The sequence below is a fragment of the Amblyomma americanum genome, chromosome 4 (assembly GCF_052857255.1).
Source record: "Amblyomma americanum isolate KBUSLIRL-KWMA chromosome 4, ASM5285725v1, whole genome shotgun sequence".
Classification (NCBI taxonomy): domain Eukaryota; kingdom Metazoa; phylum Arthropoda; class Arachnida; order Ixodida; family Ixodidae; genus Amblyomma; species Amblyomma americanum.
In genome coordinates this window covers 174,688,924-174,710,541 of record NC_135500.1, presented here as the reverse complement: position 1 = coordinate 174,710,541, position 21,618 = coordinate 174,688,924, and the positions used below count along the sequence as shown (strand labels likewise).

The following is a 21,618-nucleotide window of genomic DNA, read 5'->3' as shown; positions in this document are numbered from 1 at the left end:
GAAGGATCAGAGCAAAGATCTCGCTGTTCCCATTCCCATCCCTATGCCCATAACCCCTTTCCCGACAACTATGCAACCTATCCATTTACCCATCCTCTCCGCTGCTTCCCAGGGGAGATCAGGGGTCTCTCCCCGGGCCCGCTCCCCCGGCTGTCGGCCGCTATGTAGATTTTTATCCCCCCCCCCTCATTTTTTTTTTATTTTCCCCACCTACGGGTGTAAAATTATAGCATTGCCCTCGGGCCTTTTCATTTATTTTCAAATTGGATTAAGCCTGTTATACGCCAGTGGTGCAGGCAGGGGCTTATTATTTTTCAATCTTTTTAGGTTGCCCCACCTAATATATGTCTGTAATGCACCTATGTAATCCACCAAGAATGATAAATGCTACAACCCAGGTAGCACTGAAGGTTAGAATGATGTTAGGAAAATGTTATGAAAGTTGCAGCAACGTTTATGTTACATATGAATGTTACAATTGACGTTAAAAATTCACATATAACGGTATGTGTTACGTCGGAAACATTTAGTTTAACATTGAAGTAAACATTGCTTTAATATAGCCTTTAAGCATTATCACAATGCTTGAATCATAACTATAAAACAACATAACAAATACATTTCAAGCATTGGGTCCTAGAACCGCGCCTACTGTTCTTACAGTGAACTTTCAACTATAGCAGCACTTTGCAACTGAGCCTCTTAGATTACTAGTACTCGTCATAGATAGCATGCACGGCCCCAGTACTTTTTTTTTCCAGAAAATTCTGGTTATTACCCATTCACCACTGTCACTCATGGGACGCCCCTCAGTAATGGGTATATAAGCTTTACTCCAAGATATCCATTCGGAGGTGAGTGAATACGTGTTTCATGTTGGGATATATAGTGGAGATATTGTAAGTTGTGTACAAAGTTGTCAGCAAAACGTTGTAAGTTGTGTACCGTCACAACTGGCGGGCCTGCATGCTTGCGTAGGGCTGCTTCACCACTTTCGAAAATGCCACATTTATGTTACATTTATGTTGTCTATATGTTTCATTAATGTTCGGGGAAGATTATTCTAACCTTCTATGTAACATTACAAAAAGTTTAGGAAGAATAAAGGACATTAAGCACATTGAAATAATATTTGACCAAAACAAAAATGTAACATTATCGTAATGTTTCGATGCTACCTGGGAAACAACACAAATGCCAAAGGAGTGACTGCATGCAAGACTGAAGGGCGTCGGACGGCACTTAAGGCGCGCTCATTTCAAAGGCGCGCGAGATCCGCTTTGTGCGAGTGCGCGCGTTTTGTTGTTTCTTTTTACACGCACAGGCGTCAACTGTGCAGCTGCTCGGAGTCGCGTTCACGCAGGCGTATGTTCGCATACGTCATGCCGGAGCGCATGCGTATAAAAACAAAACAAGAAAAAGAGCGCAAAAACAGAGAGAGGGGCTCCGAATCCAGCGCAAGACAAGCCGTAGGCGGCGTTCATTTCTACGTGTATGTAGTGCTATTTTACAAGTAATTCAGCCCACGTGTGAATGCCTTTTTCTGCGCTGACATGGCGAAAACTGCATTCCTGAGACTTGAGAGCAAGTTCTGAGACGAAGTGGCACGTCGTCTGCTAGCGCTTGGACGTCGTCTAACTGCTGCCCTACTCGGCTCTCCTCACCGGCAAAGGCAATGAGCTACAGCTTAGAGGGTGCGAAAGTATTTTTCAGCACCACCGGTTTCCTCGCGCAGCTCTTCGCGCGGACTTGACGTCCTAATTTCGTACAATTTTTGTCGCTCGTTTTTACCTTCTGCTTTTCGCCGTTCCTCCGGTCTCAGCCGTACGACGTGCGCATATATGGTGTTCACAGGTAGTCGTGTGCACACGTATAGAAGGCTAACATTTAATTCCGAGCGTTAATACAAAGTGTCTTTGGACAAAGTGTCTGCTTAAAAAGAAAATAATTAAATATACCATAGAAATTTAAATGGAAGATTTTGTATTTTTCTGTCATTGCATGGAGCGCGAATAGGCACGGCGTTTCTTTTTTTTTTTTTGTTCGCATTGTTCTTGGTTCATCAGCCCTGAAACAAAATCTGGCGCATGGTTTCTACGCAGCTGTGCATGAGAATTCCTGGCTACATCTACGCATGTTTAGGTTCCAAATGTACTGCCACATCTGGAATATGTGCAAACATACGTGATCGGAGCACCCAGTTTGCGGTAACAGATATAAAGCGCTGAGTTTATATTGCAAGTAAATAGTATAATAGAAATGTTGAGATGCACCTGTAAAAGAACCGTTACGGCAGTGGCATGGCAGGATACAATTTTTTGTTTTTGTTTTCGGAGAACGGGTTCGAAGAAGTGGAACGGGGCGGTGTAGGTGAAATTCGGGAGTTATCTGATTCCTAGTGGGACAATGGGTCCCCCATTTTTATATATGGGCCTGGGAAGAGAGCAGCTATTTCTGATCAGCTCTTTTTGAAAATGCATCTTGACTATGGCGCTACGTTCTCTTAAGCAAGGCTGAATGGTGGGCCAGTTGGTATGACATGTCGAAGAATAATTTTTACCAGCCGAAAAAAGACGAGGTACAAGAGGAGAACCTACACAGGACAAGGCTTTGTCTTATGACAAAGTATATGGCTATAGCGAAAGAACCGTGTCTACGCCTTTCATTTTCACCTGTACATTATTCTTCGTCGGCATAGTTCATGCTTTCATATCTATCGGGAGCACGCTCTTTCATCTTGAGATTAACATGCATGTAAAGCAAGATTAGCGAATTACCGGCAAACGAGTACGTAGTACAGACCTGCAGTAAAAGTGATTCGCGAGCGGTCATAAAATTAAAGCATTCCACCTTATTTGCTTGCTTGCTTTTCTGTTATAACTTAGGCTAATCCGTTTTTGTTCTTATTTTCTTTAACAGAATCATGGATCCTCGCTGGATCGTGTTACGAAGGTAAGAATTAATGCCGAGAGAAAGTACTGTAGTGCGGAAAATTTGAAACTGGTTGGGACAACATTAACTGCAAATGTAAAGCAAGAAAGAAAATCACGTATTATTAGGTAATTTTTTATTCCTATTCAACAATTATTTGCATTATGCCAATTACGCACTTCGCAATGCATGCGATGAGTTTCCTGTTTGCGGCTTATACAAAAACAAATTTAAATTGCGGAATCTAACGCTATTGTGGCGTCGCTTAACGGCGCTTTCAAAAAGCAGCTTTAGCCGGAAATGACGTTTTTGCCAGCGTTTCCTATCGGGCAGGCGGCCTTTCTTTTTTTTTATTTTCTGGATAATGGAGTGTACGTTTGGTTCACCTGGATTTGATTAGATTGATGGGCCTGCTGATTTCGCGAGGATAGCGTCACGGAGCGCATTAAGCTGGGCGTGTAGGTAAGAACAGTGCGTTTTCAAGCTTGACACTATGCTTGGCCTGCGACTCCTCTGCTTGCTATCAAGGGAGGGTCCGGTACCGTTCCATGGAGGATTTCGCGATGCTTGGACTATCAAGCTTCGGAAAGCAGCATTCTTGTTGTTACAAGTTTTCGAGCTAGTTGTTCTCCCAGACCGTTGCTTGGACTCTCAGTCGGCAGGCGGAGTGCCTATACTTTATGGAAACGTATATTGATCATAAAGTGACCATTAGCCGATGAATGGCAGCCTTGAACGCCTCGTTGGAGTGCGTGGACAGCCGGTTGTAACGCTTTCATTTGGATCCTAGTCGTTGCTATTGATCCTTAGATGCCGCGGCTTATTTTGTTCATCATAAGCACGTTGTCTGCATATTCCTGTTGACTCAGACCTGTTCGATTAGGCAGGGATCGCTTTATTCGATGAAAGCTTGACAAAGCACACGTCATTCTCTGCATCAATTTTGCTTCTGCGGGGTTCACGGCTTAAGCTTCGCATAACAGGCATTATGCAACTGGAGATAAACGTCAAGTAATGGATACAACCTTTCTGAAATCACTGGGTTTAATTTAGCTTTTTTTTACGCGATGGCCAGGTTCTTGAGATTCAAACAGCTGTGCCAAAAGGTGTTGCAAAGAGCAGTTCAGCCTACTGATTTGAACGATAGCTTATATGGTAGTCACGATCGCTAGGTTCTTCCACGGGCTTCGTGGTCTAGTCAAAGAAAAGATTAGGCCACTTCAATACGCTGCAGCACCTCCCAACATCACAAAATTTGACACCTGCAAGCTAACGCTGACGTAACGTCGGGCACTTGTAGCTAAAATTTCTTGGGTAAAATAGTCGCAGTGTAGGTGGCACTACATTGCAGCAGCTGAGAAAAGTTTTAAATGATCGTCGTAACCGAAGCATATTGTAAGACTCAATGAACCAAGCGGCCCCAGACTTATGCGAGCTGGATGGAAAATGTGTGTCATGAATAAAGACATTATTACTATTATTATTATTATTATTATTATTATTATTATCATCACACTTAGTGAGCGTGACGATCGCGACAGCGAAATGTGCTATTTGCGCCAGTGATGGTAATATATAGACTTGCCTTTTAAAAACTTTCAACAGTGACAAATGCACAGCAGCATGTTACATGTTGGTGTGCTTTTCATGTACGTGATTGGACAAGTTTCAACTCAGCAACACGACATAGCTGATACATTGATCAATTATTCTTTTAGTAGTCAACAGGCATTCCCATGCTGTCTTGATTCCAGGCCAGCAGATTTTAGGCTTCCGATCGGAGGGGTTGTTGGAAAAGTTGCATGTTGCTGTCTCGCAGTGATGACTGAAGTGTCGTCACCCAGCCATAGTGCGGACTCTGGACGTGAGTTTGAAGAGGACCTGCGCAAGGCCCTGGACGAAGTGCCGCCACTCAACGAGAGTCGGGACGTGGTTCACAGTGGAGGCGCAATGCCACACCCTGAAGGTCACCGATCTAGCCAGCAGCAGCAGCAGCAACGGACTAGCGCACCACCAAACTCATTTTCTTCACCATGGGCAGCACAGCCACCTGGTAGGAATGACTTGTCCTTCGTCTTTCTTCTCAGTCTCACCCTGTTTTCAGCCTTCCTTCTAGTGAAACATGAAATGCGCAAAAAATGGAAGAAACGCAACATATCAGCACTGACTTCCAACTCTATATGCATATGTATATGGAGGAAACAGGCTACAAAAGTTGGGTAGACAAAAAGAAAGCCCAATAAGGTAAAGATGACTGCGAGAACATTAAGGATCACATTCGGACTCTCGGACATGATGTGTTCACTGGTTTACCAGCTAAACCAATCATTCTTTTTGCTAAGTCATTTCACTGAACTGCAAAATTCAAGCAGGCTACAAAGTACTGTTTCTTAAAATGGGATTTGGGTGCTGACGAGGCAGCTGTAAAACACGGCCATTCTTGAATGTTGCCTCATACTCATGGGTTCTGTGATATGGAGGTGCCTTAGAGCTCTATTCTTAAACATTGGAAACCCTCCATGCTTGTATGTGGAGACAGAACAAACCAATTAGGAGCGACGGTTATTATGTGGGTACAGTACAAGTTGCAGTTTAGCATCCAAGGAATTGCAAAGGGATGAGGGAATAGCTTCAAGACACACAAAACCCACTTGCATTCTGTAATCTTGCGGGTCGACAAGTGTGTTTCTGTGGAGCAGTAATGAGGTGGGAATATGGCTGGCACAGGTATTTGGCATGCTTAATTCAAAAAATCGTGACGCACATTTATTATAAGATGTAATGTCGCTGCCATCACTACTTATGTTCCTGGGTACTTTCTCTTTGGCAGCATCATTACATGTGTAGTGGAGGAACTGCATTTTCCTTGCTACTTTTATTTTGAGATGCAGTTCTCTTGGTATCTGCATGTATACAGACTCTACCTCCAACCAATGTAGACCTCTTAGCTGGGCATACCCACTTGCATGTGCGTTTACGCTGTGTGTACTGCTGCGCTTGTTGGCAAGTTTGGCAGCGAGAAAAGTGCAAGGAATGCTGGGCGTAGCATGGTGGAGGCACTTGTTATTCACGAAATTAAGTGGAGAACGTTTTCTTGTTTCTTCCAAGTGAAAAATGAGGCTTGTGGATTCCTGCTTGGGTGTGGACTCCCTGCAGTGAAACACGGTACATGCTGCTGTTTGCTGTTACTCATTGTTCACAGCTCATCATGTTTGCTTTCTTGAGGGCATGGAAACGGTGTATTAATGAAGCAGGTCGTTGAGGTGAATCCGAAATTTGAACAAGATATCAGGTGGGAACATTACGAGTTAATCAGTGGTAAGAACCCTCCAGCATGGTATCCTGCAGTTAAAGGAAAAATTCATTCATATTGGGTTTATACTTTGCTGCTAGGAGTTACCGAGGCTTCTTTTTAGGCTTGTTTTTATCTTGACTCTCTTACATGAAATGTAATGTGAGCTAGTGTTTCCAGTGGTTCAGTGAAAGCAGCTGTTTAAGCTGCCATGTTGAATTGGTTCTTTTAAGAGCTTGGAGTATGCGCTTCTGAATTTAGAAAAAATCGATTGAGTAGTGCTGTAAAGTTACTCACTACTGGCATCCAGCCAAACTCAAGAAATTATAAAGAAATTAGCTGCCTGCTTGAATTATGCAACTACTTTTTAATTAACGTGTCCTCTGTGCATGTCAAATCATTGACGTCTCATTTCTCCATAAGCCATCGCATCTCATAAAATTCTTTACCTAGGTTTACCTTGAACATCTGTTAACCTTTGATACAAGGAAGTTGACATTTGCCTTTGAGTTTTCGCAGAAGAAATGTTCTCTTCTATGGCATATCCATTTCATTGTCAAATATTAGGACTGTGGCTTAATTGGTTTGATGGCAACAAAACAGCAATGCGTGAATACCACAACCCGAAATCACTTCCAAGTCATTGAGGCTAAACATCTACCTATGTTCTGGGTCTTGTGGTAAGCTGTTTATTTTGTAGCCACATTTAGCTTGACCAGTGTAGTCATGTCATCATCTGTTGTTTAGATGCAGTACAGTAAAACCTCGTTCATAATTCCCTTTTGATGTCATTTCTCAGCTCACATGCTCAAAATCGCAGGCAATAAAAATGTCCCATAGAGTTTCACTGTTTTTCTTCTAGTTACTACATTCTTGGATAGCACGATGTCCCGGCTACTACGTTCAAATTTCCAACAAACCCTGGTCATATAATACGTTTAGCGATCAAATGCACATGTCCAAACATATGAGTGGGCCGAAACTGAGGGCACGCAACATGAACTGGAATGGCAAGCCCCTCTGTTGTGGCTTCTCTGCAGTTCCTTATTAGAAAGGGTGAAGCATCAAAAACAAAACGTGTGCTGTTCCCGCAAGGACGCCACACAAAGAGGAGAAAAGCAGCGGCTTCTTCGGAGTGCCTTAGGACAAGGGGGCGAAGCGTATGAAAGCGACAATGATGTGCGTATGTATGAGTGGGCAGCGTGCGAAAAACGGGGAGCAAGACTGCTGCGGCAGCTTCCCCGCTATGCATTGGTGATAGAGGTTGAAGCATCCATAAACGGGGAAGAGACGCTGCTTATTTTGCCATTACTGTCGACGGACCAGACGTGTTGCAAAGTTTTTCCGCAGCCAAGGGCAACGCAAATACTGATTGAATTCTGCAAGCACTAGAAAAATAGCTGTTCAGTCTTTGTGCCAAGAAGTGATAGCCAAATTTTTGTGGAGTGGAAATGAAAGAAATAAATGCCTTTGTATCTCATTTAACAGTTGCATTTCTCAAAACCAGGCGGTTTGGATTATATACGGTTTCCCGCATGATATGTGCCCCCCCCCCCCGCAATTAATTTAAGAAAAAACAATGAGGTTTTACTGTATGTGTTTCCATTGACCTTATATTGCAATACTGATGTCTTCATTGCTGTTATTTGAAAGCTAAAAGCATATTTACGATTGTAGCACATTCTCTAATCACAACAGAATAGAAGTACCAAATAAGAATGACCAAGCGATGAGCTTGTCAGCAATGCTTGCCTTGCATTCTTTGCAGCGACCACAAGTGTTCCACTCACGACACCCAGTCCCGTGCAAAATGGCAGTGACCCTCGAGTGACCAAGGCTGGCCAGTCCAAGATTGAGTACCTCCGTCAATGGAGTGTCTCAACTTACAAGTGCACAAGGCAGATGCTCTCAGAGAAGCTTGGGAAGGTACGGCCATTGCGTGCCTTCAGTTGTCGTGCGTCAAGTTGCGATTCTGCAGTCACATGCCGCCTTACATGGAGGTTGCAACATTTGTTGCTATCGCTTCCACTGCTTTCAGTTATTTGTGGGCCCAAGTCAACCCATTAGAGAAGTTTGGTTAAGAACCACTTCAGTCTGCTCGTCCATTGTCCAAGGCGCTATCACTATGACGTGACAATATAGTAGTCTCGCACCATAGTCTGGGCCCATATTTCCATTGAGTTATCTACAGGTACAAATTTTGCATCATGTGGCCTGCCATGACTGCAGTCATGTCATGCTGACACTGGACTTATAAACTGCTTGATTGGCCATATACCACTCCAATGTGTCACAGTTGCCGTCGTTTTACTTTAAAGTAGTTTGGGCACTGTTTTGGGTACAGAGTGCTACGATTGTGCAACCTTAATTAGCTGATGTCAACGTGCAGAATGGTAGTTGTCTTAGTTGTGTTCCCTAGTGTAAGTGTTAAAGAGCAACTCAGGGTGTCTTTCAAGATTCACGTATTCTGATGAAACTCAGAGTAGGTTTTCCTCCCATTCTGATCATTTCCGCCGAGTCTTGTACTTCATTAATGCACAGATCGATTTAAAAGTTTGCCATTTTCGTATCCTCAATTCAGGGGATTTCTGCATGCAGTATTGTGTTTGCAACGTCCCAAACATTTATTGCCCTCTCCCCATGTGTAGAACAAATTTTGAAGCTTATATTAGGTCATCTCGGACGGTTATGAACGGAGTCAGGATTTCCAGTTGTGATTTCAGCCATTGAAGTGTGTGCGAGTGTTCTTTCAATAACGCCTGGGACGTCATCGCTGCGTCAACCGGAGCATTGTCTCTGTCCACAGACCGAGTTGTGGTTTTGGTTTGCTGTTTTTGCTGTTTTAAAATTGGTGTACTTGGTGTTTTGAAAAAGGTTTTTGTGCCAGTGAGGGGGGCTGCAAGGAATGTGATGCGATAAATAATTCAAAATGTCGACAAAAACCCCAGAGTTGGCCTTTAAGGAACCAGACGACATGTTATTCAGCATTTGGTATCAGTCATTGCATAGTAGTTATTCAGCTCTCCAGAGCATTTGTGTCAAATGGCAATCTGTCATGAAAAATAATTTGTTCGAAATACTGTGGGTATACTGTTTGCCATCAAAGCCCACACATAGTACGAGGATATCTTTTCAGGATCTGAACTGGGCATCTTTATTATATCCAGTGTCCCCCCAAAATTTTCAAGTTTGAGGAGTGACTTCACTGCTCAGAATGATATGTAAGATCTCTACAAGTTGTGGGAACAACCAGAGAAGGCCGTGGAGAGTCACATAAAGAAATGCTTTTACTGAATAGATGCTCCTGGTCATGTCGTTTTTGCATGAAAATTTTTCCTCCGTTTTATGTACCAGAATGCCCTTGTCTTGTTTAATTTGCAGGTTCTTATGGCTGATCGCAGTGCTAAGATTGGCTCGTTCAAGATTTTCCATTAAATCTGTTTTAATGTGCTAAATGTGGCGCTTGAAAAATTGAGGTGCTTTGTCATGGTGAAGCTCTCCATTTGCACCCGTTTCTGTTTTTATCATCTTGTCATGTCCCAGTGCCATGTTTTTGAATATCGCACGCTAAACAGTACATTCATGTACCAAGGACTTAACTGGACTTTTGTCTTAGGCAATTGATGGGGATGCTAATTAACTGGCACGCTTTCTTGAGTGAGGCAGTCTCGGTGCTTGTCATTGACGGATGCCTGCACTGAATATAACAATTGTTTCCAGGGCACAAGGACGGTGGACACCGAGCTGGAAGCCCAGATTGAACAGTTACGGGACACGCAGGCCAAGTATTTACACGTTCTGCGCTTGGCACGCGCCCTCGCCTCACACTTTCACCAGGTTTGTACCTGCTTTCTCTGCCAAAGCTAGCCTTGTTAGAGCAATAAAAGTTCTTTTCGCAGCTCATGACAAAAATTCGAGGTGACCATGAAAAGTGGTATGGCTTATTTGGTTCCTCGTTTAACTGCTCTGATTAAAAACTTGCAACGTCATATTTATCCGCTTTATTCTTGCCTTGTGCTTATTTATAAGCATCCTGAATTCTCGCAATATCCTTATGATGTATGACCTACTTCAACTGTCCCCTGTGAAAAGTTTTACCCATATCTTTAACGGTCTGCCGCAGTGGCTCAGTAATTATGGCGCTTGGCTGCTGGCCCGGCTGCTGGCCTGTTATTTTGTCTGGCAAATGCGATAATAACTTCCAACCCCAAGGGATGACGGGTGGACTTTTGTCAGCGACCTTCCACACATAGATTAGAGAAGTAGGGTGTTCTGTCCCCTCCCCTCTGCCTTTTTTCAGCATCTTTTGGGCCCACGAGCACCCCTCAGTTAGAACTTCTAGTTTTCGAGCCTCACAACAGTATGCCGGCTGGGAGGGCACAGGGTTGCCATGCAAAAGCTCACAAAATCTGATAGTGAATAGGGTCTGTATGCGTCGCGAATGTAAACTTCATTTTTTTCCTGTTCTTGCTGTCCCCAAATCCTACTTCGTATTAGTATGAGGCGTATGTGGGTTTCTACTGTATCATCACAGCAGTTTGATTTTCATTAAAGTAATGTCATCTGAATTAGCTCCGCTTACTCAAAAAGAATGAATAATTATGTGTTAGAAAACAAGATATTAACTCCGGGTGTGTTTATCAGCTTTTCAAAAGTGCTTGACAGTATTCATTCCATTTTATCTGTGATCCCGGCCACGGTTGTCTCCTTTCGATGGAGGCAAAATGCTGGAGGCCCATATACTGTGCGATGTCTGTGCACGTTGAAGAACCCCAGGTGGTCGAAATTACCCAGAGCCTTCCACTACGGCATCCCTCATAGCCTGAGTCGCTTTGGGATGTTAAACCCCATAAACCATTAAAGCAAGCCATTTTATCTGCCAAGTTTATTGTTAAGTTTGCTGACAGAAACAGAGCGTTGCTATTGGGGAAGAACTCTCATCTTCACAAAAAACAGTGGGAGTAGCACAAGGTAACATTCTAGGGCCGGCATCATTCAGCATATTGCAATGTGCCTAGCATCGTGTGGCCTATGCACTTAGTCGAAACGGCGATGAAGTGGCGGTTGTCTCCAGAGGTGCACTCAGGCTAGACCTGGCTCTGGGATTGAAAGGACCGACCTCATTCTTCAGTTCTCCCCTACACCTACCTGCACGGCTCTCCTTGGGTTGTGACAATATATGTAAACGATATATGTAATATATGTAAAGGAGTAGTGACTGCACACATTTTATAGTTTATGCACATGATACAAATGTGTTTCTTCAGTCAGGTGGTTTTATAGGACTTGCATGCTTTGCGAGTATCACGCTTACCTAAATAAAAACAAGAAATACAACAATGGTCATTTTATTTGCTCCCGCACAAAACTGTCAGCTTTGACGTCAACTTATACCTAGGATCTGATAAGCTGGAACCTGTAAACAAAGAAAATATCTGGGGAGTAATTTTTAGACAACACCTAACCCGGGATGATCATGTAGACCGCAAAAGCTTGGGGTATATTAAAATGTTCGGTATGTGGTGTATGATTATATGGTATATGGCATACGGGGTATGTGGGGCATGGTTCGATTAAAGTATTAGACAGAACTGCGAGAAATCACGGTTTTCACGCAGTTTTCGTCTTAAAAGGAGATAACAATTGCCCAGGTTCCCACCAAATTTTGCTTTCACGTGAGCGATTTTAGGCAGTTCTGGGGGGCCATTCGATAATTCGACATTCGGATAATTCAGACATTTTTGCACTCCCTTGAAGTTCAAATGAATGACGTTTTACTGTGTAACATTAGGCACCAAATTGTGATACTATATTTTTTTTTATCTTATTGCTTGTAATATTTTTGTACACATATGAAAAGCAGTGTGCATGTTTGTGTATGATGGGTGTGTGCGCAACATCTTTTATGGATGATTTTAGGTGGTAATCCTGTACAGGCATGTCTATAACTTTTTTATTTAAGTTGCGCATCTGTGGATGGATGCGCTTGGGTAAATGCCAATGAGTAATTTGCTCCCTTATTACAAATTTACTCCATCTCGAGCGATTCTCCTAAAACATTTGAGCAATACCGGTCCCACTTCGAGTTATTGATCAATTCACGCTCGCCGTGCCATTGCTGGCCATCCCAGTTAGCTCAGTTGTCAGAGCAACTGCTCCGGTGAAGCGGTGGTTCCCAGGTTCGAACCCCGGCCAGGACAAACTTATTTTAGCTATGAAGTTTCTGTGTAAGCTGTATTGCTTTCCATTGTAGCTGCATGTCTGCGCATGGGTGGATACCGATGAGTAATTTGCTCCCTTATTGCACATATGTACATTATTGCCGTTTCTACCTGCCACAAAAGGCATGGCAGCCTCTGTCAAGCTGGTAATTAGCAGCTTGTTGTTGCTTGGCCTTGCGTTTTGTATGAAAAATGTGGAATAAGTTCGTTTGGTTGAAAGCCGCACACAAAAATCAGTGGTAGCTGGTACAACCACTGCACTAATGCAAAACTTGCTGTTTCGTGATCAACTTGCCTGCACGAATGCACTACTGCTGCTCATTTTTTATTTTCAACTTTTCTCTGCTTGTCCGAACCCTTTATTTAGCTGCATTCGTGTAGTGCTTCTCTGTTGTTCTGTTTCTTCTCTGTAGTTTTGCTGCATTTGTGTAAAATAGAGGTCGAGCTGATGTGCAGGATCTTTTTGAGCGGAGTGGAAAAGCCTTTTTTCACTGCATTTTTTTATGAAAGTGATGATTGCTGTGTCCTGGCAGCTCGTGAACTCCTCTCTGTTTGAACAGGTGGTCCAGACACAGGGCTGCCTGGCGGAAGCATTCCAGGAGCTTGCACACCGCAGCCCGCCGCTGCAGGAGGAGTTCCGGTACAATGCTGAGGCGCAGCGGTCTCTGAGCAAGAATGGCGAGACGCTGCTCGGGGCGCTCAACTTCTTTGTCTCCTCCCTTGCCACCCTCTGCCACAAGACCATTGATGATACACTGCTCACAGTGCGACAGTATGAGAGCGCCCGCCTTGAGTACGATGCGTACCGCACTGACTTGGAGGAGCTGACCCAGGGAACCCAGGGCACAGCCATCTCCTCCAAGATGGATGAGGCCCAGCGCAACTTTGCCATCCACCGAGACAAGTACGAGAAGCTCAAGGCCGATGTCACCATCAAGATGAAGTTCCTCGAAGAGAACAAGGTGGGCCACCTCGTTTATCTTCTTTGTATTGCTTTGGGAGAAAGGTACTGCAGTAAAATCTTCTTAATTCGGCCTTCAAGGGACCAGAAAAGATGTTCAAGTTATCGCATGGCCCGCAAAAAACTGCTGAAAACCATTTGCATTACAGTAATTTTATCTAATGAACACCTGGATGACCTACAGTTAAGATGAAAACCAAGCAACAAAGACGATTTTTCGTGGTTTCAGCTAATGCTTTGCTTTGTGGACACAGCTGGGAGTGTCGAAGAATTGCTCCAAAATCGTAAACGCCTCCGCAGCTCTTTTTGCAGTGCAGTGCTGCAGCAGCAGTACATCTTCACAAATGGCTCTGTATTGCTTTGAGGATGCTTCACTGCAAGGATTGTAAACAGTGCGTTTTGGCGTACCGGAAGAAAGGAAGAAGCACATGGATGCAAGTGAGGGAAATATGTGTAGGATTAGAACAGCGTGACACCATCCCAAAATAAAAAGAGACCAGTGACGTGCCAAGCAGTGCCTGGCAGCAGCTGCGTGGAGGCGTAAAGTTTGAAGAAATTCGAAACAGAAACTATGCAGCTGTGTTAAATTCAGCAATAAGGGACTTCTGATTGTCATCGCACCTGCCATAGTGCGCACGGTTGAGGTGCGCGGGCACCACTGTTTCTTGCCATTCAGGTTTGGGGAGGTCTATTTGGATCATCTGTGGCTGCGCGGGTCAGGCCTTGGTGTGACTCTGTCTGGATTTACCGGTGTGAGGCCACTCGGCGCCTTAAACTTACATGGACGTTGGCCGGGACCGCGCTTCTAGTTCGAATTATGTGAATTTACAAGTTAATGAGAGTCGAATTAACAAGATTTCACTAACTCTTTTACTGGCTAAACTGCTGGTTCTTTTGTGTACAGCTCTCTCTCTCTCTTTTCCAATTTTTCTTTTCACTGTGATTTCAAGTTATGTAATCTGCACTGGTGTGGGCCCAAAAGTCCAGAATTTTACAGCAACAGCAGCACTGGCACCATTTGTCACTAGGGGGAAAGGGGAGTCACCAGGAAAGCTTTTGTGCCTTTTGCGGCGGCCTCGCAGTGGTTGTTTTGCTTTCATTATTGCAGGTGGTGCCGTTGCCTTTGTGTATAATTCTACTTTGTTGGTTCAGTGTAGCCATAGACAACGTGCACTGGGGTTCACTGTGGGCAAAAGGTGCCATTTAGCCCATTCATACAAGATCCCACATCTGCATAAAATTTTTAGGAACGATGCGGCAGTTATCTGAAGCAGAGTGCTTATACTTGTCTTCTATCATAAAACAACACACTGTATATGTAACAAAGAGTTTTAAAACAGTAGCCTGTTGGGAACCCATAGCAACATTGGGTTGTTGGTGGGTGTGGACATAAGTGTTCAATCCAAATGCAAAATTTCAGATGCAGCATGTTCATCCAAAGGTGATAGCGTCAGGCTACGTGGTGTTGCCTCCAGCTAATTTTATGGCCGATGGAGCTTTCGCTTTGCCATGGTTTGTCAGTGTCACAAGGTTCCAGCGATAAGCTGCATCCTGTTTTAAGATTCCTTCCATGTTTTGACAGTTGCCATGCTTAGTGAGAATGTGAAGCCTGGTTGCCACAGAGCGCACAAGATTGCAGAATGTTGAAAGGGTCTTGGATAAAATGAGTATCTGGTAACTGACTCACTCAACAAGTTACTTTATTTTGTAAATTAAATTGTTATGTTTGTGAGACTTATAATTGAACACTGGACTGTAACTGAGCATTTGATGGCATTGTGAGCAGCTTACACAATTCGTGTGTAGCCAGTGCTCATTATAAAACTGAGGTGCTGTTTCTGCAGGTCATTATTTTGAGAGAGTGAGAAGAGGCATTCAGTTCAGTAAAGCCTCATAAATGCACTTAGAAAAAAATGTTGGGAAAAGGCGTATTAGCCAGGAAAACGAGCAATTCAAACCGCCTAATTTTTAAAAATGTACCTATTGAATGAGGCTTTGAACGGACTCTTTCACTTCACAAAAATGTTGATTAATATTTCTTAGCGCAATATCTGAGCAGCTTCTTTTCAAGTGCTCGCAGAATTTAGTCAGCATATATTTTGTCCCCAACGGAGAAGAAAGTTCGTAACACATATTTCCTCCGCATTAGTTTTGGATGCTTTGCCTCTTGCACTGTGTCACTGCGGGGAAGCCACCCCAGCGGCTGACCATTGCTACGTTCTTTCTGTATGTGCTGTGTTCCTTAGGCTTGGCCCACTCATATGTAAGTGTACCATTGTAGTTGTAAGGTTGCTCCCTTGCCCTTTGGCACTGCAAAGAACCAGTGACATTTTGCCTCTTCCTGTCATGTACCCACTGGAACAACTTGCTTGTTCGTTAGTGTTTTTTTTTTTATGCTTCTCCCCTTGCACCTATACATTTCAGAGAAGCCGCCACAGCAGAAGTTTTCATCTGCATTCTAGCCCTACATGTCGCATGCCCTCAGGTTCGGCCCACTCATATTGTTACGTGACGGCAAGCCGATCAATCATATGAGATGACAGATGGCTACAGAATGATTTTAATGGCGGACGGCCTGGCACGATCACTCCTGCTCGCGCCACTGCACAGTTCGTATTCTTCTACTTCGTCACAATATGTTTGCACGTGTTTGTTTGGTCACTAAACATATTGTATGACCAAAATTTGACGAAATTTCGAATATAGTAGCTGCGAAATCATGTTATCCAGGAACATATCAACCGGGAGAAAAATAATGCGACTCTCTACGATGTTCTTATCGCTCGCGATTTGGAGTGTATGAACTGGGAACATATCGACGAGGTTTTACTGCACTTGTAAACAACAATACGATTACTGGGAAAAGTCCCAATAGAGGAAGCATTATGAAAGGTTGCAGCAGATAAACCTCGCATTGTCTTCCTCTCTAACGCACTCGCTGAAATGGAACCCTTACGTTACACCCTCCGTTTGCTGTCCCACTTTGCAGGTGAAGGTGATGCACAAGCAGCTGCTGCTTTTCCACAATGCGGTGTCGTCTTACTTTTCGGGCAACCAGGCCTCTCTCGAGGCCACCCTCAAGCAGTTCAACATCAAGGTGAAGAACCCAAACTCCAATTCCCCATCCTGGCTGGAGCAGTGAAGCTGCACACAAGAGCTGCTGCTCCATGCTCTCCGGTGTTGACCTCGCGCTGCTGTCTCTTGTGCATCCTGCCTTTGGACAGTTCTATCAGAGGTCGCGTGCAGCTGGCGAGTGGGGTGCTATGGAGGTGACACATCGGTCTCCGATGCTGACCCACAGATGTGTTCCGTTTCCTCTTTTTCTGTTAGTTTGGAAGGCAGTTGGTCAGCTGCATGATTAGTGCAGTGCACGCACTGGCTTCGTTGCTGAGACGCACAGCTTCAAAAGGTGCATGATTGAGCAAGATAGCAAGGCAGTCACACTACTGTGCAGCTGTCGGAACTTGCTGCACAGTTGCTTTCATTGTGAGGAAACCCACGGCAGCACAGCTGTATAGTCATTTTTTAAATTTTTTTTATTAACCTTGCTGGTTCATATTAATGGGCACTTTGACCTCCCGAGCCTGTAAGGCAACAAGAGGCCGTCTACTGCCACCTAGCTCACTCTGTTTTAATGCTGCAGTCTGTTAGGATACAGTTCTGTGTCTGAACAACAGCAGAACTCAGCACGCATGCAGAAGCATGGAACAGTTGTAGGCATGGGCTTATCAAGATTGCATCTTGCTGGAGTCACAAGGGAGGTTACCTTGGTTAGTGATCAAAGCCCGACGGGTTTCTTACGTAACATCTGCATATGTGTTTGCTCTTTTTGTAGCAGTGGTCCATTGGCAGTGCTCTGGGTAGTGCTAACTGAATGACTTCAGTTCTTATAACTGCGTTGCCTTTTGTCTTCGAGTGCAGGACTGGAACTCTTCCCTAATTTTGTATCTTTTATTTACTCAGATTAAGGTGGGGGTATGTTTGCTTGCAGCTCATCTGTTCACTCCAGGAACTACCAGTGAATAAGAGTACGCTGGGTAGTCTGTACTGTAACTACTGTGTTCCCTTTTTAACTGTGGCAGCATGGTAGTACATAGCTACACAGTTTTCACGGCCAAGATGTTGCCTTTGAGGTGATGGCTGGCACTCTGGTGATGTTAGGGGCAGCCATTGCCATAGCCATAAAATGAGGCTGTTCAGAAACTGCACTTGCATGTATGTGCTTACGGCAATCAGGCGGTTGGACAAAACAGAGTACAGCTTTGTCTCTCCTTGCAACAACCGTTTGTCCTGAAATAATAAAGGCATGTACTCGGAAAGGAGCACTGCTGCATCAGGTTTGGAGTCCCTTCTTTGCAGAAAGCTGACCTTTCTCGTACTCATTGGCAGAAACATGCCTTGTGACAGCGCAGGTGAAATAGTGAATAACTTCCTTTGGTGTCGTGTAACACAGGCTGCTGTTGGCTTGAGGGGTTATGGCTCTTGAAAACAGTAAAGGAAATAGCATGGGGTTGGTAGCTTGTCATGTTAATCCCCTCTCTGCAGAGCTTTATTGGGTACAGAGAGAATTCAGAGTGGACATGGTTTTTGTTAGATTATTGCCTAATTTCTTTCTCTAGTAATTTTTGAAGCTGCCATTCATTGCCGTCCGGCAACACATGGCTGGCTAATTACTGTGATCTGATGGTAGAGCGCTCAAGGAAACTCGAGATTAGCAAAGTGTTCACACAAACACTACTTGCCCAATCCAGGCTGTTGGAGATTCTGTAGCGGTGTGTGATTGCCTTCCAGTTTTAAAGCTAGATAATATGTTTGGTTGTGATCGTAGCTATGACCTAGTGAATTTTGATCGAAGTAGTGCGCTCGGCATTCTCTGTGCATAGTATTTTGCAAGCCTCTTTTTTTTTTTTGTACATGTTTCATTGATCAAAGCTAAGCACTTGTTTTGATTTGTCACTAGAGAGTTGTTCATGCACATTTGATGCTTTGGCTTTGGTTTCCGTCTTTTCTGTAACCATTCCACTTTGCCAACATATCAGGCAAGGCACCATTCACTGAACACTTTCAATACGATGGTGACAGTAACGACAAAAAAGTAGCCTGCGATCGGATGGCAGTGGTTTGCCCTGCTGTGACCAGCAGTGTTTGCTTCATGTGTATTAGGTAGGCAGTTTGTAGGAATGGAGGAATCCCCAGTGCAGTGTGGAAGGTCTTGTGCCTTTGCTTAGGATTCTTCAGGAAAGGGCACATTTACTCCCAATTTTGTTTTCGGAAAATTTTGAGCAATCTTCTTTTTTTTTTTTTGCAGCCACATTAGAAGGAGGCATGGCCACCAGCATCTTTGTTACAACACCAGAAAAAGATGTAAACAGGTTGTTCTACTTTGAATAGTCATGCAAAAAGGCTTGTTTTAAGCACAGTGAAAGGAGTATACATAATTGATGTGCCTCGTGAAATGCTCTTCTTTTCCTTGGGCGTTCTGTTTTCTGTCCTTCCTTTTAGTTCTCGTCTGCTGCTTCTAATCCCACATGTTTTTGTGTGCTTGCCACTGTTCTAGTCAGACATGAAATTGTGTGCCGTTGCTTTCATGCTTCGTTGAAAGGCAGAAAGGGATTTCATTTTGTGTGCGCTTGTAAATAAGAGTAAAAACTCTACCGGTTTGCTCTCTCTGCTGGTGCCTCTATCAAGCATGTGTAATGTACTGTGTGTTTGTAGGTAACAGATTTTTATGCTTTCACAGAAGTTTGTCTGCACAGCACATTGAGTGCAGTGTGAATTTTACAGGCTTGACTGTGAATGGTCAGCAGAGCATTGTTGTGGGCTAGATTGGCATGCTTCTGTATTGCGAGACTGATCCAAGTCATACTGAAGCACTTTTTGGCTTGATTTTGCACTTGCTTTGCATTCCAGGTGCCATGCTGTTTAAGCTGGCTATGAGATTGTTTTAAGAACGAAGTAGCACATTATACAACCACGAGCCCACACTTTGCGCTGACCTCAAGAAGTAGTTTGTTTAAGGGGCCCTGAAATGCTTTTTTTTGGGGGGGTGGGGTGGCATGTAACCCTCTTGAATTGTTAGCTTGCATGCTAATTGAGACCTAATAGGAGTGTAAATGCTTTATGCACTGAAGAGGACCTGGAAACTTGCGTTGAAAACTGCTAGCTGCTTTCTATGCCTGTTTGTGATCCCTTTCTCTCCTCCTTCTCTTCCGGATTTCTGTGCTGTTTCCACTTCTATCTCGTTGTAGTAAGCAGGGAAGAGCTGTTAGCTGGAGTCTTGCAGTGTTGCAAATGGTGGGTGCCATTTGAGCAGAGTGGCAGAGAAAGCAAAAGCGGCCTGAGCAGACTTAGTGAATTGCTTGCCTAAGCCAGTAGTAATCAGCTCACACTTGAGTGAAACGAGAAAATTCGTAGTGCAGTCACTGGGTGGAGCATTGCAGGTGGCTCTCAGTGGCTCTGTAGCAATGACAAGAGGAGATGGAATGTGTCTGAGCCACTGAGGGGCAGTTATTGATCTCTGCCACCAGAAGTCACCTATGAAAAGTTCCTGCTGTATGCAGTTCTACAGGTGGTATCTCTTTGCAGTTTTGCTAAAAAGTGTTTCAAGGCCCCTTAAGGCAGTTTTTGTCTTACATTCATTTAAACATTGGAAGTTAACAGATGCCATGCTTGAGTATGCTGTCTTTGTCTTGGGCTTTTGTACCTTCTGTGCATCCAAATGGCTCTTAGACCTTGGTATTTGAACCAACATTTTATCTTGGTCAAAAGCGAATTGTATTACATTATTCCAGCTAGTCTCCTTCCATTTATGCATTTGAGTCTGGAAGCCCCTGTTCATTTAAGGCCTTCAATAACAGTGCTTTAGATAGCAGTGGCGCTGATTTTGAGTTTACTGTTGGCTCTTGTATTGCTCGTATTTTTGCAATAATGTCAGCATGTACTCATGAAATTTTTTCAGCTTTTAGGCAGTAGAATGGATTTGCAGCTTATATGCATTACAAGATTAGGATTGAATTGTCAACACATGGCTTGAAATTATTACTTCGGAAAATGTGAGTTATATAATGTCACATGTTTGTGTTCTTTCTGTTAGTTTACTTCATAAGTTGCATACTAGACCCTGTTTGTGCCATACAGGCATTAGCTGCCATTACTGTTGCAAGCTTCTGAAGTGATGTGCATTATTTTTCTAAGGACCGAACTCAAATAGGCTGCCTGAATTACTGCTTGCTTATGTTGAGCCACTCTTTGAAGTCAATAAAAAATGTGCATCTGTAAGTGTGCTCTTGTTTATTTGGCGAACTCTGCTTTCTCTGTCGTTGAATGATTGCTGGTGAGAATGTATGAAAAACAATGCGTATAAGCAGGACAAGGAAGCTGTGTGCTGTTTTTCATTATGTTCTTGTGTCGCCAACTAGCCGAGCCACAGCCTGTTATTCATTTGTGAATCCTTGATTATGTTGTACATGCGTGAAAAAGCCTGCATATTGAGGTATCGGTGTATACTAAAGAACATCAGGTAGTTGAAATTGGTTGAGGCCTCCACCACATATTGCCGCGCAGCTGACAGTGTTGCTTGGTATGAAGAAATTAACTACATGTGCAAAACTGCTGTGTGCTATATATCAGTAAGCAGTAATTCGTGACAATGATGACCTTCATCTCAAAGTGCAATCTCTCTTCTTGCATTAAAAAGTTTTAGAACATGTCACTCTCATGGCTGTGGCAGCCATGTTTCGATAGAGGTGAAACTCAAGGACGTGTACTGCGTAATCTCTGGAGCCATCTGCTACGGCGTCCCTTCTAGCCCATATCACTTTGGGACATTGAACCCCATATACCATACCATACCATACCATGCCATACCTTACCATCCCACAATCAGAGGTGGGCATTTGACCTCACAAATCTGGACCTCGCTTCAACCCCAAAAAGAATTTGCCGACCTCACTCAACCTCAACCTCATCAGTTGAGGCTGAGGTCTCCTTAGACGCCCTCACCTCACTTTTCCTGAGGCCACTGCTGACCTCACTCAACCTCACCTTCAAATTGTGAGGTTGAGGTCGGCTGCTCGACCTCAGAAAACAAACGAAAAACAAAACAAAAACCGATTACGAAGTTTTTCAGTTAAAAACAATTCTGAGAATCCTGTGAGACAGGAAAGCCAAAATGATGATTGTAATATTTAATAAGGTGTGTACAGACACTGTTG

The 21,618-nt window shown here is 43.8% G+C and overlaps 1 protein-coding gene across 9 annotated transcripts; it reads left to right on the top strand.

The window, feature by feature from the left end:
• Positions 1-1,469: 1,469 nt before the first annotated feature.
• Positions 1,470-20,683, top strand: Arfip (ADP ribosylation factor interacting protein arfaptin). 9 transcript variants are annotated; one of them, XM_077662302.1, is made up of 9 exons: positions 1,470-1,694; positions 2,920-2,952; positions 4,751-4,984; positions 6,040-6,096; positions 7,992-8,149; positions 9,944-10,060; positions 13,005-13,406; positions 16,395-16,502; positions 18,714-20,683. In XM_077662302.1, the coding sequence occupies exons 1-9, from the start codon at positions 1,676-1,678 to the stop codon at positions 18,720-18,722; spliced, it is 1,137 nt and encodes a 378-aa protein (XP_077518428.1). In that variant the 5' UTR covers positions 1,470-1,675; the 3' UTR covers positions 18,723-20,683. The 9 variants fall into 9 exon arrangements, with proteins under 9 accessions (XP_077518428.1, XP_077518433.1, XP_077518431.1 ...); XM_077662307.1 differs by lacking the exon at positions 6,040-6,096; XM_077662301.1 differs by lacking the exon at positions 18,714-20,683 and having other exon boundaries at positions 1,583-1,694; positions 16,395-16,685.
• Positions 20,684-21,618: the final 935 nt, after the last annotated feature.

Bases quoted from the DNA above. Each gene is read 5' to 3' on its own strand.
- Arfip (XM_077662301.1), top strand. The intron at 2,953-4,750 runs GTAAGAATTAAT...GCTGTCTCGCAG, and splicing joins CGCTGGATCGTGTTACGAAG to TGATGACTGAAGTGTCGTCA. The intron at 8,150-9,943 runs GTACGGCCATTG...AATTGTTTCCAG, and splicing joins TCTCAGAGAAGCTTGGGAAG to GGCACAAGGACGGTGGACAC.